The sequence below is a fragment of the Scyliorhinus torazame genome, chromosome 16 (genome assembly GCF_047496885.1).
Source record: "Scyliorhinus torazame isolate Kashiwa2021f chromosome 16, sScyTor2.1, whole genome shotgun sequence".
Taxonomy (NCBI): domain Eukaryota; kingdom Metazoa; phylum Chordata; class Chondrichthyes; order Carcharhiniformes; family Scyliorhinidae; genus Scyliorhinus; species Scyliorhinus torazame.
The window spans coordinates 184,637,783-184,656,074 of NC_092722.1; the positions used below are offsets into that span (position 1 = coordinate 184,637,783).

Sequence of the window (18,292 nt, forward strand, 5' to 3'; positions counted from 1 at the left end):
CATTGAACTAACAATCCAGTGGTATTGTCATTGAACTAACAATCCAGTGGAATTGTCATTGAACTAACAATCCAGTGGAATTGTCATTGAACTAACAACCCAGTGGTATTGTCATTGAACTAACAACCCAGTGGAATTGTCATTGAACTAACAATCCAGTGGAGTTGCCATTGAACTAACAATCCAGTGGAATTGTCATTGAACTAACAATCCAGTGGTATTGTCATTGAACTAACACTCCAGTGGAATTGTCATTGAACTAACACTCCAGTGGAATTGTCATTGAACTAACAATCCAGTGGAATTGTCATTGAACTAACACTCCAGTGGAATTGTCATTGAACTAACAATCCAGTGGAATTGTCATTGAACTAACAATCCAGTGGAATTGTCATTGAACTAACAATCCAGTGGTATTGTCATTGAACTAACAATCCAGCGGAATTGTAATTGAACTAACAATCCAGCGGAATTGTCATTGAACTAACAATCCAGTGGTATTGTCATTGAACTAACAATCCAGTGGAATTGTCATTGAACTAACAATCCAGTGGTATTGTAATTGAACTAACAACCCAGCGGAATTGTCATTGAACTAACAATCCAGTGGTATTGTAATTGAACTAACAACCCAGCGGAATTGTCATTGAACTAACAATCCAGTGGAATTGTCATTGAACTAACAATCCAGTGGTATTGTCATTGAACTAACAATCCAGCGGAATTGTCATTGAACTAACAATCCAGTGGAATTGTCATTGAACTAACAATCCAGTGGAATTATCATTGAACTAACGATCCAGTGGAATTGTCATTGAACTAACGATCCAGTGGTATTGTCATTGAACTAACAATCCAGTGGAATTGTCATTGAACTAACACTCCAGTGGTATTGTCATTGAACTAACAATCCAGTGGTATTGTCATTGAACTAACAATCCAGTGGAATTGTCATTGAACTAACAATCCAGCGGAATTGTAATTGAACTAACAATCCAATGGTATTGTCATTGAACTAACAATCCAGTGGAATTGTCATTGAACTAACAATCCAGCAGAATTGTCATTGAACTAACAATCCAGCGGAATTGTCATTGAACTAACAACCCAGTGGAATTGTCATTGAACTAACAATACAGTGGAATAGTCATTGAACTAACAATCCAGTGGTATTGTCATTGAACTAACGATCCAGTGGAATTGTCATTGAACTAACGATCCAGTGGTATTGTCATTGAACTAACAATCCAGTGGAATTGTCATTGAACTAACAATCCAGTGGAATTGTCATTGAACTAACAATCCAGTGGAATTGTCATTGAACTAACAACCCAGTGGAATTGTCATTGAACTAACAATCCAGTGGAATTGTCATTGAACTAACGATCCAGTGGAATTGTCATTGAACTAACAATCCAGTGGAGTTGCCATTGAACTAACAATCCAGTGGAATTGTCATTGAACTAACAATCCAGTGGTATTGTCATTGAACTAACAATCCAGTGGAATTGTCATTGAACTAACACTCCAGTGGAATTGTCATTGAACTAACAATCCAGTGGAATTGTCATTGAACTAACAATCCAGTGGAATTGTCATTGAACTAACACTCCAGTGGTAATGTCATTGAACTAACAATCCAGTGGTATTGTCATTGAACTAACAATCCAGTGGAATTGTCATTGAACTAACGATCCAGTGGAATTGTCATTGAACTAACAATCCAGTGGTATTGTCATTGAACTAACAATCCAGTGGAATTGTCATTGAACTAACAACCCAGTGGAATTGTCATTGAACTAACAATCCAGTGGTATTGTCATTGAACTAACAATCCAGTGGAATTGTCATTGAACTAACAATCCAGTGGAATTGTCATTGAACTAACACTCCAGTGGTATTGTCATTGAACTAACAATCCAGTGGAATTGTCATTGAACTAACAATCCAGTGGTATTGTCATTGAACTAACAATCCAGTGGAATTGTCATTGAACTAACAACCCAGCGGAATTGTCATTGAACTAACGATCCAGTGGAATTGTCATTGAACTAACAATCCAGTGGTATTGTCATTGAACTAACAATCCAGTGGAATTGTCATTGAACTAACAACCCAGCGGAATTGTCATTGAACTAACAATCCAGTGGAATTGTCATTGAACTAACAATCCAGTAGAATTGTCATTGAACTAACAATCCAGTGGAATTGTCATTGAACTAACAATCCAGTGGAATTGTCATTGAACTAACAACCCAGTGGAATTGTCATTGAACTAACAATCCAGTGGTATTGTCATTGAACTAACAATCCAGTGGAATTGTCATTGAACTAACAATCCAGTGGAATTGTCATTGAACTAACAATCCAGTAGAATTGTCATTGAACTAACAACCCAGTGGAATTGTCATTGAACTAACACTCCAGTGGTAATGTCATTGAACTAACAATCCAGTGGCATTGTCATTGAACTAACAATCCAGTGGAATTGTCATTGAACTAACAATCCAGTGGTAATGTCATTGAACTAACAATCCAGCGGAATTGTCATTGAACTAACAATCCAGTGGTATTGTCATTGAACTAACATTCCAGTGGTATTGTCATTGAACTAACAATCCAGTGGAATTGTCATTGAACTAACAATCCAGTGGTATTGTCATTGAACTAACAATCCAGTGGAATTGTCATTGAACTAACAATCCAGTGGAATTGTCATTGAACTAACAACCCAGTGGTATTGTCATTGAACTAACAACCCAGTGGAATTGTCATTGAACTAACAATCCAGTGGAGTTGCCATTGAACTAACAATCCAGTGGAATTGTCATTGAACTAACAATCCAGTGGTATTGACATTGAACTAACAATCCAGTGGAATTGTCATTGAACTAACACTCCAGTGGAATTGTCATTGAACTAACAATCCAGTGGAATTGTCATTGAACTAACAATCTAGTGGAATTGTCATTGAACTAACAATCCAGTGGAATTGTCATTGAACTAACAATCCAATGGTATTGTCATTGAACTAACAATCCAGTGGAATTGTCATTGAACTAACAATCTAGTGGAATTGTCATTGAACTAACAATCCAGTGGAATTGTCATAGAACTAACAATCCAGTGGTATTGTCATTGAACTAACACTCCAGTGGAATTGTCATTGAACTAACACTCCAGTGGAATTGTCATTGAACTAACAATCCAGTGGAATTGTCATTGAACTAACACTCCAGTGGAATTGTCATTGAACTAACAATCCAGTGGAATTGTCATTGAACTAACAATCCAGTGGAATTGTCATTGAACTAACAATCCAGTGGTATTGTCATTGAACTAACAATCCAGCGGAATTGTAATTGAACTAACAATCCAGCGGAATTGTCATTGAACTAACAATCCAGTGGTATTGTCATTGAACTAACAATCCAGTGGAATTGTCATTGAACTAACAATCCAGTGGTATTGTAATTGAACTAACAACCCAGCGGAATTGTCATTGAACTAACAATCCAGTGGTATTGTAATTGAACTAACAACCCAGCGGAATTGTCATTGAACTAACAATCCAGTGGAATTGTCATTGAACTAACAATCCAGTGGTATTGTCATTGAACTAACAATCCAGCGGAATTGTCATTGAACTAACAATCCAGTGGTATTGTCATTGAACTAACAATCCAGTGGAATTGTCATTGAACTAACAACCCAGTGGTATTGTCATTGAACTAACAACCCAGTGGAATTGTCATTGAACTAACAATCCAGTGGAGTTGTCATTGAACTAACAATCCAGTGGAATTGTCATTGAACTAACGATCCAGTGGAATTGTCATTGAACTAACAATCCAGTGGTATTGTCATTGAACTAACAATCCAGTGGAATTGTCATTGAACTAACAATCCAGTGGAATTGTCATTGAACTAACAATCCAGTGGAATTGTCATTGAACTAACACTCCAGTGGTAATGTCATTGAACTAACAATCCAGTGGTATTGTCATTGAACTAACAATCCAGTGGAATTGTCATTGAACTAACGATCCAGTGGAATTGTCATTGAACTAACAATCCAGTGGTATTGTCATTGAACTAACAATCCAGTGGAATTGTCATTGAACTAACAACCCAGTGGAATTGTCATTGAACTAACAATCCAGTGGTATTGTCATTGAACTAACAATCCAGTGGAATTGTCATTGAACTAACAATCCAGTGGAATTGTCATTGAACTAACACTCCAGTGGTAATGTCATTGAACTAACACTCCAGTGGAATTGTCATTGAACTAACAATCCAGTGGAATTGTCATTGAACTAACAATCCAGTGGTATTGTCATTGAACTAACAATCCAGTGGTATTGTCATTGAACTAACAACCCAGCGGAATTGTCATTGAACTAACAATCCAGCGGAATTGTCATTGAACTAACAATCCAGCGGAATTGTCATTGAACTAACAATCCAGCGGAATTGTCATTGAACTAACAACCCAGTGGAATTGTCATTGAACTAACAATCCAGTGGAATTGTCATTGAACTAACAACCCAGTGGAATTGTCATTGAACTAACAATCCAGTGGAGTTGTCATTGAACTAACAATCCAGTGGAATTGTCATTGAACTAACAATCCAGTGGAGTTGTCATTGAACTAACAATCCAGCGGAATTGTCATTGAACTAACAATCCAGCGGAATTGTCATTGAACTAACAACCCAGCGGAATTGTCATTGAACTAACAATCCAGTGGAATTGTCATTGAACTAACAACCCAGTGGAATTGTCATTGAACTAACAACCCAGCGGAATTGTCATTGAACTAACAATCCAGCGGAATTGTCATTGAACTAACAATCCAGCGGAATTGTCATTGAACTAACAACCCAGTGGAATTGTCATTGAACTAACAACCCAGTGGAATTGTCATTGAACTAACAACCCAGTGGAATTGTCATTGAACTAACAATCCAGTGGAATTGTCATTGAACTAACAACCCAGTGGAATTGTCATTGAACTAACAACCCAGTGGAATTGTCATTGAACTAACAATCCAGTGGTATTGTCATTGAACTAACAACCCAGCGGAATTGTCATTGAACTAACAATCCAGTGGAATTGTCATTGAACTAACAACCCAGTGGAATTGTCATTGAACTAACAACCCAGCGGAATTGTCATTGAACTAACAATCCAGCGGAATTGTCATTGAACTAACAACCCAGTGGAATTGTCATTGAACTAACAACCCAGTGGAATTGTCATTGAACTAACAATCCAGTGGAATTGTCATTGAACTAACAACCCAGTGGAATTGTCATTGAACTAACAATCCAGTGGAGTTGTCATTGAACTAACAATCCAGTGGAATTGTCATTGAACTAACAATCCAGTGGAGTTGTCATTGAACTAACAACCCAGTGGAATTGTCATTGAACTAACAATCCAGTGGAGTTGTCATTGAACTAACAACCCAGTGGAATTGTCATTGAACTAACAACCCAGTGGAATTGTCATTGAACTAACAATCCAGTGGAATTGTCATTGAACTAACAACCCAGTGGAATTGTCATTGAACTAACAATCCAGTGGAGTTGTCATTGAACTAACAATCCAGTGGAATTGTCATTGAACTAACAATCCAGTGGAGTTGTCATTGAACTAACAACCCAGTGGAATTGTCATTGAACTAACAATCCAGTGGAGTTGTCATTGAACTAACAATCCAGTGGAATTGTCATTGAACTAACAATCCAGTGGAATTGTCATTGAACTAACAATCCAGTGGTATTGTCATTGAACTAACAATCCAGTGGAATTGTCATTGAACTAACAACCCAGCGGAATTGTCATTGAACTAACAATCCAGTGGAATTGTCATTGAACTAACAACCCAGCGGAATTGTCATTGAACTAACACTCCAGTGGTAATGTCATTGAACTAACACTCCAGTGGAATTGTCATTGAACTAACAATCCAGTGAAATTGTCATTGAACTAACAATCCAGTGGAGTTGTCATTGAACTAACAATCCAGTGGAATTGTCATTGAACTAACAATCCAGTGGAGTTGTCATTGAACTAACAACCCAGCGGAATTGTCATTGAACTAACACTCCAGTGGAATTGTCATTGAACTAACAATCCAGTGGAATTGTCATTGAACTAACAATCCAGTGGAGTTGTCATTGAACTAACAATCCAGTGGAATTGTCATTGAACTAACAATCCAGTGGTATTGTCATTGAACTAACAATCCAGTGGAATTGTCATTGAACTAACAATCCAGTGGAATTGTCATTGAACTAACACTCCAGTGGAATTGTCATTGAACTAACAATCCAGTGGAATTGTCATTGAACTAACACTCCAGTGGAATTGTCATTGAACTAACAATCCAGTGGAATTGTCATTGAACTAGCGATCCAGAGACCCAGGTTTGAATCCCGCCATGGGAGATGGTGAAAATTGAGAATAATCTGTAAGTCTATTGATGACTGATTCACTGATTAAAAAAACCAAATCAAAAATGACCATGATGACATTGTCAATTGTTGTAAATAACCACCTGGTTCACTAATGTCCTTCAGGGAAGGAAACCTGCTGTCCTTACCAAGCCTGGTCTACTTGCGACTCTTCAATGGCCTAGCAAACCACTCAGTTCAAGGGCAATTAGAGATTGGAAAGAAATGCTGACCCGGCCATTAATGCAGGCACCCCATGTAAGAATTAAACAAGCTATTTACACTCTCCTTTCCACATGATGTGAATGTGGGTGCATTTTGTTGCTGCAAAAATATACTTTATTTGTAAAATATGTAGAAGAACATCACAGGCATTTCAAAATGGTTATTACAAATGGTACAATGGTAATTAAACTTTCTACACAGATCAAGTTGCACTCTGAGGTGCTTCCATACAATTGTGATACATGTAATATTCACCGTATACATTCAAAGTGAGTCATACAGCCCAAGGGGGTTCTATACAATTCCACGTCCCCCAGTTCACTGCAGCTTAGAATCATATAATTTACAGTGCAGAAGGAGGCCATTTGGCCCATCGAGTCTGCACCGGCCCTTGGAAAGAGCACCCTACTTAAACCCACACCTCCACCTAATCCCCGTGACCCAGTAACCCATCTAACCTTTTCTTTTGGACACTAAGGGCAATTTAGCATGGTTAATCCACCTAATCGTCACACCTTTAGATGTGGGAGAAAACCGGAGCGCCCGGAGGAAACCCACGCAGACACTGGGAGAACGTGCAGGCTCCGCACAGACAGTGACCCAAGCCGGGAATCGAACCTGGGACCCGGGAGCTGTGAAGCAACTGTGCTAACCACTGTGCTACCGTGCTGCCCCGACAGCGACCTTTCCCCTTACGCCTCTGTGACAGCTGCCCCAAGCTTTAGTGTGTCCTTCAGCACGTAGATCTGGACATTGGAATGTGCCAGTCTGCAACACTCGGTCGAGGGCTAGCCTTTGCCCTGGAAGATCAAAAAGCTTCGGGCAGACCAGTGAGCGTCTTTCACCGAGTTGATGATCCTCCAGCAACATTGATACTACAGCTGTGACATTGGTGTGAATCTAAATCTATCTACAGTATCCGATCAGAGTCAGGCAGGAGTCTAACCTCACTGTCAGGCTGGGGGGATTTGGGCCTCTGACGCCGCTGTTATTTAACGGCATTGGGATATTGTTCAAATTATTATCCCATCCCCCTGCACAGTGGTGAAGCCTTTTGGGGACATGTCCTCAGCTATCATAGATTAGAGCTCATTAAAACTGTTTTACAGAGATGGATGTGTTCTTTTGTGCTCTTATTTAGCAGATTTTATTTTCTTTCAGATCCAACTGTGTGATAAACCTGTCACCTGATAAAAAGGCTGTGTTAAAAGAAGCTTATCGAGTGTTAAAGGTTCGTTTGTTCACGGTGCTTCCCTAGATATTTGAAAAAGTGCAGATTTCAGTTCCCAGGGTGGATTGTTACCATTAGATTGTTGACCATCTGAGCTGGCTGTATCACTTCCTGCTGATAGTCACAAAAATGGGATCATTCTGGGCATGACTCAGCAGATAAATGCCTGCGTACTGTGATACTCTGCCATTGTGACTAGAAAGGCCCAGCCTAGGCTGGTTGAGCTTGGCCTGAGGGCAGGGGTAGTCCTTCATCTCCCCAGGATGGTAGCGGGCTTGGGGGAGGGGGGGGAATCGGACAATCGGCCGATGTTCCTGGTCCTGAACACTGTGCAGTGACTCCTGCCGGAAGGTGGATGTGTGGGTGGTGAGTTGGGGGCAGCATCAAGGTCTGCGGTTATGCCCATCACAGTGGAATAGCCCGACGCTTTGGGTGAACTGTCCGGGGCCGATTGGCACCATAGCACAAGCGGGTGGTTTCAGGAGAGGCAGGTTAATCTGTGGTTTCAAAATGGGGGGTGAGGTGTTGGGGCTTGCGATGCCTCGCTTGACACAACTTAGGAGCACAATCATTCAAATGAAATTTTAGTTTAATGGGTAAAAAAGGGGCAGAGGTTCCCAGGGCTGTAGCAGGTTCTGTCACTGAACTAGTGGAACACTAGGCTTTTTACGTTAATGAACTTTGGAGAAGGGAATGGCTTAAAAATAAAATCATTCCGGCCTCAATAAGCAGCGAGCGACCTCTACCCATACACCCCTGTGGCAGTCAGAGCTGGAGCCTAGGGTCAGGCCCCAGCTGTACCTTTCCTACTCTGCACACGCTCACCACCTGCACAGCGGCTGAAGTCTACACTTGGTCGAGGCAGTGTCTGTAATCCTCACAAAGAGTTGGACTGCCGGAGAGATATTTCACAAAACCAGGGGAATGTTCTACTCCACAGCCGCAAGACCCATTTTGTGGCCTTTATTAAAAGGAGTAATGGCAATGTTTGGTAAACCTGTGCTAATTTGAAATGGTTTGTCTGTTATTAGGACGGTGGTGAGATGTACTTCAGTGACGTCTACGCTGACTGCGAGCTTCCCAACACCATAAGAACACACAAGGTTTTGTGGGGTATGTGGAAACAAGCCCTGAATGTTTCATCGCAGTAAATATTCCAGATAAATTGATTCATGTTCATTGATTGCCATGTTAGACACATAAGGACAATGGTAATATTTTTCTTCTTATTGAGAACTGTTAAGCGAAGGGACTAAGGAGAATTTGGACAGACTTAGTGAGTGGGCAAGAACATGGCAGATGGAAAAATAATGTGGAAAAATGTGAGGTGATCCATTTTGGTGGAAGGAACAGATGTAAGAAATTGGAAAGCGTAGATGTACAAAGGGATCTAGTTGTCCTTGTCCATAAGTTACTGAAGGTTAACATGCATATGCAGCAAGCTATTAGGAAGGCGAATGGAATGTTAGCCTTTATCGTAAGAGAATTTGAGTACAGGAGTAGTGAAGTGTTGCTTAAATTCTACAGAAGCTTGGTTTGACCACACCTGAAATATTGTGTGTAGCTTTGGTCCCCTGACCTCAGAGAGGATATTATTGCCATAGAGGGAGTGCAACAAAGGTTCACCAGACTTGTTTCGGGGATGGGGTATGAAGAGAGATTGGGAAAATTGGGCTGTGTTCTCAAGAGTTTTGAAGAATGAGCGGTGGTCTCATTGAAACCTACAAAAGGAAAAGACAGGGTAGATGCAGGTAAGATGTTTCCCTTGGCTGGGGAGTCTAGAGCCAGTGGGAATGATTTCAAAATAAGGGGGATGCTTTAGGACCAAGATGAGGAGAATTGTTTTTCCACAGGGAGTTGTGAATCTTTGTAATTCTCTATCCCCAAAGGGCTGTGGAAGCTCAGTCTTTGAGTCTGAATAAGGTAGAGATTTATAGATTTCTGATTGACAGTAACGTAAAGGGTTATGGGGTTAGTGTAGGTAAAAGGGATTGACTTGTCCAATCAGTCTTGATTCATATTGAATGGCAGAGCAGGCTTGATGGGCTGAATGGTCTACTCCTGTTCCTATGTTCCTAGTATATGGGAGGAAATGGGACATGTACAAAATATCTTGGTACATTGGAACATCTTTATGGCACTTAACAGAATCTATGGACTCTGCACGAGAGCGTGTTGTGAAGATATTGGTATTGCCTTGTGGGTTATTTTCACCTTCATTGCTTAGGGTAACCTGAAGAAATGAGTTGTCTGCTGCGTACAAAAATCCCTGGTTTCCATTTCCAAATAGAGCAACCCTCAGCCATAACTGCAAACCAGCAAATCAATAAAGAGAGGAACAAAAGGGAAAATATAAGCTCAGATGAAACTATCAAATTTAAATTAACTTGTATGTAATGTGCCAAATCTTGCGAGGATGTGTGTTTCTGATCTCATGCTAGCGTGTGTAAGGTTGCCAAACTTGCCCATACTCTCGAGGGGAGATATTGAGCAGATGTCAGCCACTGTTTTACTGGTAGGCACAATAGGAGGGCGAAAATCTCTGCAGGATTTAATGGCCCAGGTCAAGTGGGGTTTGGGAATGCGTTGAATGATTGTGTGGTTTCGCTCCAGTAATGAAGTAACGTGACCTGTTCTGTGTGTTCAACCTGGTCTTTCTCCAGGAGAGTGTCTGGGAGGAGCTCTGTGGTGGAAAGATCTCTTCAAACTTGCAAAGGAGGTGGGCTTCAGCACCCCACGATTGACTATTGCCCACAGAATACCGGTTACAAATAAAGAGCTCCAGGATGTTGTTGGTAAGAAATTGAAGGGACTAAAATGATTGTTTGCGTTAATACACTCCATGTTTCATCTAGAGAAATGTCATGGGCAGCAGGGTCGCACAAGTGGCTAGCACTGTGGCTTCACAGCGCCAGGGTCCCAGGTTCGACTCCCCGCTGGGTCACTGTCTGTGCGGAGTCTGCACGTTCTCCCCGTGTCTGCGTGGGTTTCCTCCGGGTGCTCCGGTTTCCTCCCTCAGTCCAAAGACGTGCAGGTTAGGTGGATTGGCCATGATAAATTGCCCTTAGTGTCCAAAAAGGTTAGGAGGGGTTATTGGGTTAGGGGGATAGGGTGGAAGTGAGGGCTTAAGTGGGGCGGTGCAGACTCGATGGGCCGAACGGCCTCCTTCTGCACTGTATGTTCTATGTCATCAGGCACTAATGCAGCACTGAGGAAAATTGATGCAGAGCCAAAGGAGGAGAGAATAGGAAGGTTGATCGAAAACCTGGTCAAAGTGGTGGAAGGAATTTGAATGCGGTGAGTTTTGAAGATTGAGGAATTTGGGGAGGGAGTGTTGGTTCTTGCTGAAGGCATGGTCGTCGCAGGTCTTCCACAGGAGGCTAATTTCAGACAATCGCAACAATTGATAAAACTTGACAGTCTTGTGTTTGTCCAAATGGATTCAAGATGAAAAACTTCAGAAATATGTCTGACTTGTGTTGCGATCCCAGTTGACGTTATAACCGGACGGGAAGATCCCAGAATGGAACCCTGGTTCACAAAACCTTAAGTTATATATTTTTAAATAAAATGTGGGGGAACAAAGCTACAGGACCACTAATTCAGTTGAACAACCAGTAAAACATTTATTACACATGAAACAATTGGATTATGATACAATACTCCTTTCCTTCCACCTTAGTTTTCACAGATATACACAAATTCTTGGATTGATACGGATTACAAAGTATGTCCTAATCTACAATGGTCTCATAAACACACAGTCCCTTTTAAGCACACAAGACGACTGTGGTCAAATACACACACTGCGCTCTGAACCCAAGTTAGTGTCTGTGGACCTCTCAGAATCCCCTCCTCAGATGATGAGCACATGAGAGTTTCCAAACTCCACTCCCAAAAAAGCACCTTAACATCTTCTCTCCTAATAAGGCTCTCCCTTAGCGATTTACATTCTGAAATCCAGACCAGATTTTCCAAATTACACTTCTAAACAAAGCCTCCACTCCACTTCTAACAGCGAATCCAGTCCAGGAGTTTACATCAACCCCTTTAGGTTCCCTTTGTTTTAACTGCTTTTACACAAACTCCGAGATCCAGCCACCAATTTTCAGAGTTATTTCAACTCCCGTTCCACAGACTCTATCTAACTCTCACAAACCTGAAAATCACTTCAGATATCTCTTTGGCATCTCAGCCTTCTTCTCCGCTTGATCTGCCCTCACTGAACAATACTCTGCTCTACTACCTTTAGCCTTCTTATTTGAATGAAATGAAATGAAAATCGCTTATTGTCACAAGTAGGCTTCAAATGAAGTTACTGTGAAAAGCCCCTAGTCGCCACATTCCGGCGCCTGTTCGGGGAGGCTGGTACGGGAAACGTACTCTTGGAATTGTATTTCTTGGAAACGTCTCTTCATTTCTCTAGTTTCCTTAGCTAGCTGCTCTTCAGACCTCTCCACTTGTTTTCCTCACCATTCCTACATGGTATGGCTTTTCTTCTGGCAAGGTTGAGAGAGATGTTCCCTCTTCAGCCTTCTACACCAACTGCTTCGAGCAGAGATGTGAGAGCTGCCTTCTCTCTCACTACGTATCTTCTACTGCAATCAAATTAGCTAAACTAAAAATTAAGAGCTTCTCAACCGGGCAAGGTTCCAGTTGCTACGCAACACCCACATGCGCCTGCTGGCCTATTTTTTCACGCCGTAGCCCCCTCGAAACGCAATAGACACAGTTGGAACTTAACCAACTTCCGCACATACAAACACCTTTGCTCAGAATTAATCTAACAATAGGTTTTATCTTTCAAGATACAGAAACATTAAATAAAACCCACTTAAAACTATACCTTATTTCTAATATTTACTAATACAAATATAAATCCCTTAAAACTAATTTTGTTTTCCAAACACCTTTCCGCAATATTCAAGTTCGGTACGATGGAGTGACTGTTAGCTTAGGAGTTACAGAGTTGTCATAATGTGCTGGAGGAATAAATGACGAGTTCAGAGAGAAATGGGGGTTGAGTTAGGGGCAGAACAGGCAGCGTTCCAGGTGTGGAGTTAAGCTGTCCCTGAGCCGCAGAGTGCGTATGGGCAATCCCTGCGCCGTAGAGGCTACAGACACAGCCCCCCCCCCCCCAAAAAAAAACCAGAGTCTGTTAAGATGCCAAGCGGGGCGGGTGTTATAAATGGACTGAACCAGTGGCAGGGCAAGGGGATGGCAGTAGAGGAAAGGGATTGCACAGTGTGGCATGGGTTGATAGTCACACCTTTCTGCTAGCATAATAATGCGATTAAAGTTTGAAGAGACTATGCCATCTCGAATTGTGGCTTTCACAGGACAGAAGTTGATGTTGGTTTAGACTATTGCTTAAAACTGAGTTGCGTCACCTGATTCTATACATCAAGCCTATGATTGTGCAAATCAATCTGTCCACGCCAGCACGTGAACCATTAGTTGGGACTGATACTTTAGTACATTAATGAGGGATCCTGCACTGTCAGAAATACTATCTTTTGGATGACACAATCATTTGATAGCCAGGGATGAGGGATCATAGTCATGTGGATAGACTGAATACGTTGGAGTTCTTCTCCTTGGGGCAGAGAAGACCAAGTTAAGGAACTTTGATAGAAACTGATTCCACTAGTCCAAGGGTCAATAACCAGGGGGCACAGGTTTAGTTGATTGGCCAAAATGTGACATGAGGAAAATGTTTTGTTTCACATTAAGTGTTTACGATTTGGAATGTGCAGCCTGATAGGCTGGATTCAGGTTCAGTAGTATAATACTAAAACTGCATTGGATAAATAGTTAAAGGATGAAAAATGACAGAGATTTGGGTGAAGAGTAGGGGAGTAAGACCAAGTGGATTGCTCTTTGAAAGAGCTGGTGCCGACTTGATGGGCCGAATGGCATCCTTCTGCGTTGTGCAATTCTATCTGCCTGTTTGAATGGGTTCCGATAGTCGATGAAGATACTATTCCAAGAAGCATCGGGAGGTATTCTAATCCTTGGGAAAATATTTTTCCCCATAACCAAACCCACTGGTTGTGATTTGTTGGATGAGGCCTAACCAGTAGTCACTGTTCTTCAAAGTAATTCCAAAAGAGTCATTTTCATAGAATCATAGAATTTACAGTGCAGCAGGAGGCCATTCGGCACATCGAGTCTGCACCGGCCCCTGGAAAGAGTACCCCACCCAAGCCCACGACTCCAGCCTATCCCCGTAACCCAATAACCCCTCCTAAACGTTTTGGACACTAAGGGCAATTTATCATGGCCAATCCACCTAACTCGCACATCTTTGGACTGTGGGAGGAAACCGGAGCACCCGGAGGAAACCCACGCACACAATGGGAGAACGTGCAGACTCTGCACAGACAGTGACCCAAGCCACGAATCGAACCTGGGACCCTGGAGCTGTGAAGCAACAATGCTAACTACTGTGCCACCGTGCTGCCCATTTTAAGATTTTAACATTTTAAGATAGGAGATGTGATGAGTAACACAAGTAGCATGGTAACACCAGTGGCTAGCACTGTGGCTTCACAGCGCCAGGGTCCCAGGTTCGACTCCCTGTTGGGTCACAGTCTGTGCGGAGTCTGCACGTTCTCCCCGTGTGTGCGTGGGTTTCCTTCGGGTGCCCCGGTTTCCTCCCACAGTCCAAAGACGTGCAGGTTAGGTGGATTGGCCATGCTAAATTGCCCTTCGTGTCCAAAAAGGTTAGGAGGGGTTTTTGGGTTACGGGGATAGGGAGGAAGTGAGGGCTTAATGTGGGTCGGTGCAGACTCGATGGGCTGAATGGCCTCCTTTCAGCACTGTCTATATTTCTCAAATGGATGCGAGAGTGTTTGAGAGAGAGAGAGCACCATTTTCAAGCCAGCTGAAACATTCTTAACAATGCTTGGCTCGGTTCCTGCTTTGTGCTAAGTAACAACACCCCCCCCCCCCCCCCCAACCCACACACACACACACACACCAGCCCTCTTCCAAATATCTCCCTGTAATACCAGCCCACATTTCCTTCCTCGACCAGTGTACTGAGCAGCTCCTCATTCTCAGTCATTTCAATCACTTATCTCAACTCAGCTTGTCCCTCTCCTTAAATGTGAAATATCATCACCTCTTCTGCAGCAGCAATGCTGGGGCTGGGGTTGAAGAGACAGCTACAGTGGCCAGTGAGTTTTCTTTCTTTATCCAAACCAGTGAGTTTTTGTGTTGTTTGGTAACCAGCCAAAGATTATGGGGTCTTTTGAGGAATATGTTTTGCAATCGTGGCCTTTTCGGTCCAGCTTCTTTCAAAATGAATCCTGCTACTTTCACACATGGGCACAGTAAATGTGTTTTGCCTCTTGGAGTTGAACCTTGAACATGAACCTTGAACATTGGCCAGATCAACAATAACATGAAAAATGAACCGACTCTTTTTTAAAAAAGAATCAGTCCTGTTGTTTTTGTTTCATCTCCAAGACCTTGAAGATCTAACATGCCTTGAAGATAATTAGGTTGAGCAACTGAGAGTTGAGCGCGGAGGAGGAAAGTTTTGTATAGTTATCCAGGGTTGTTAGCGTTAGATGAGGGTTGTTTTGTCTTTTGCCTGGCAGATTGTTTTGAGCGTTGTGCTATCCTGAATATAGAGAGTGAGCTTGCATTTGTATGTTGCCTTTCATAGTTCAGGACATCGCAAAGGGCTTTACAGCAAAGGAAGTGCTTTCAAAATGTAGTCACATTGCAAATACAGCAATGAGGTGAGTGGGCAGTTAGTTTGCATCGACGGTGTGGCTCAGACATAAATTTGGGTCAGGCACAAGGAAAATGACACCCATCCAATTTTGAATAATGCCCAGGAATCATAAGAACTTAAGAACTAGGAGCAGGAGTAGGCCATCTGGCCCCTCGAGCCTGCTCCGCCATTCAATGAGATCATGGCTGGTCTTTTGTGGACTCAGCTCCACTTTCCGGCCCGAACACCATAACCCTTAATCCCTTTAAAAAACAATCTATCTTTATCTTAAAAACATTTAATGAAGGAGCCTCAACTGCTTCACTGGGCAAGGAATTCCATAGATTTACAACCCTTTGGGTGAAGAAGTTCCTCCTAAACTCAGTCCTAAATCTACTTCCCCTTATTTTGAGGCTATGCCCCTAGTTCTGCTTTCACCCGCCAGTGGAAACAACCTGCCCGTATCTATCCTATCTATTCCCTTCATAATATTATATGTTTCTATAAGATCCCCCCGCATCCTTCTAAATTCCCAGTCTACTCAACCTCTCCTCGTAATCCAACCCCTTCAACTCTGGAATTAACCGAGTGAATCTCCTCTGCACACCCTCCAGCGCCAGTACATCCCTTCTCAGGTAAGGAGACCAAAACTGAACACAATACTCCAGATGTGGCCTCACTTTGAATCATACTGATCCAAAGATTCCTGAGCTTTCAGTTTTCATAAGTATTATGAACAATTATTCAGAAGAAGTTTTGCTAGTGTCTGAAAGGTGAGCCCGCAGGTCCAGTCAGTTCATCAACCTGTTTGTTACTGAAGGACGTTTCTTTCACGTTTGCTGTCTGTTTACTTCAGATTTTAATCTGCCAGATCTCTTAAACTATCCACATTCTAATCTGTTGTTGCTTCTCTGAGTGCTTTTCAAAGTCAAAGCCATTTAAATTCCCTGGGTCTGGGATTCTGCTTTCTAGGGGCAGAATACTCCCAATCAGCCCCCGCCCAGTGGGTTTCGTGCCAGGCGGCAGGGGTGAATTTGGCAGAAGCCAAGAAGTCGGAAATCCGCAGACGTAAAATCTCGTTGCAATTCTCCCAATGGCGGGTTAATGTCCCACTGGCAGCTGGCGCAAACGCCATTTGCAATCATTTGCATCTCCATGAATGCTCATTAAAACAGCTGGCCACCGGAATTCCATCAGGCCTTTCAATCTTGCAGGAAATTGTGTCGGATTCAAACACGATTGCTAACAGTTCACAAAGTGCTATTGAGTTGGCCAGAGACGTCGGAGTGAGTGCAACAACTTTCTGGCATCGCGCTACTCTGCTCCTGATGTGCAGTTCACCCTCTGCTGGAGCAGACCGGGTCCTTCCCTCCAGCGCCATGCTGAGCTGGTCTTCCTGGACAGCATCCTGCTGCTGGATCAATGGACCCTCCTGTGTTGCCACAGATGCTGTTCGACCTGTTTTCTGTTTTTATTTGAGCTGATTGAGTCTGTCACTCCATCTTCCAATGTCTTTCGATTCCATCGCTCTGTGCTGAAATTGAATAGTCACTAAAGTCATTTCAGCAACTCTATGCATTTAAAAAAGCCCCTATAACAGAGTAAAACAACACAAGGAGTGTCACAGGAGCGAATAGCAAACATAATTTGACGCCGCCACATAGAGATACTGGGACAGGTGACTACCAGCTTGGATAAGGAGATGAGTTTTAAGGAGTGTCCTAAAGGAGGAGAGGATTGGAAAGGTTTAGGAAAGGAATTCCAGAGTCCCGGCAGCTGAAGGCACCATCCCCAATGGAAGAGGGATTAAAATCAGAGATGTACAAAGGGTTGTTCGGTACAACGTGAGCGTTGCAGTGAAGGACATCATTCATTACCCATCCCTAGTTGCCCTTGAGAAGATATTGGTGAATCGCTGCCTTTGAACCTCTGTAGGTAGACCCACAGTGCTGTTAGGGAGGGAGTTCCAGGATTTTGACCCAGCGACAGTGAAGGAACGGCGATATATTTCCAAGTCAGGATGGAGGGTAGCTTGGAGGGGAACTTGCAGTTGGTGGTGTCCCCACGTATCTGCTGCCCCTGTCCTTCGAGGTGGTAGAGGTTGCTGGTTTGGAAGGTGCTGTTGAAGGACCCTAGGTGAGTTACTACTGTGCATCGATGGAAGAGGGAATGAATGTTTAAGGTGGTTCACTACAGCCAGGATGTTGTTGGAATCCATAAGCCCGTACCAGCCTCCCCGAACAGGTGCCGGAATGTGGCGACTAGGGGCTTTTCACAGTAACTTCATTTGAAGCCTACTTGTGACAATAAGCGATTTTCATTTCAAGCCTTTGCTCTATCCAGTGTGTTCAACTGTTTCTTGATATAATGTGAAGTGAATCAAAGTGGCATCAATGCTTCGGGTGGAGGCCCAGGTGTATCATCCACCTGTAATTTCTGACAGGGAGTGGTTACAAGTGCACCAGCCTTGTCTTTTGCACTGATTCAGGCTGGGAATATTCATGGAACCTACTCCTCCAGGTAGTTGTGAAGTTGACCACCACCATTCACAACTGGATGTGGCAGGAGTATAGAGATTTGAATTCTAAAGCAAACCCTCGGAGCTCATTGCAAAGGCTGGTGTTGTTTAGATTTCCATCTGTTC

General features: G+C 42.7%; 1 protein-coding gene across 1 annotated transcript in view; it reads left to right on the forward strand.

Annotated features, from left to right (window-relative positions):
• Positions 1 to 18,292, forward strand: part of as3mt (arsenite methyltransferase) — a 64,641-nt gene that overhangs the window by 24,221 nt on the left and 22,128 nt on the right. Inside the window, exons 6-8 of the mRNA XM_072479590.1 lie at positions 7,853 to 7,922; positions 8,954 to 9,035; positions 10,586 to 10,717. Coding sequence (XP_072335691.1) covers positions 7,853 to 7,922; positions 8,954 to 9,035; positions 10,586 to 10,717 — 284 coding nt within the window. The remainder of the gene's footprint in view (positions 1 to 7,852; positions 7,923 to 8,953; positions 9,036 to 10,585; positions 10,718 to 18,292) is intronic.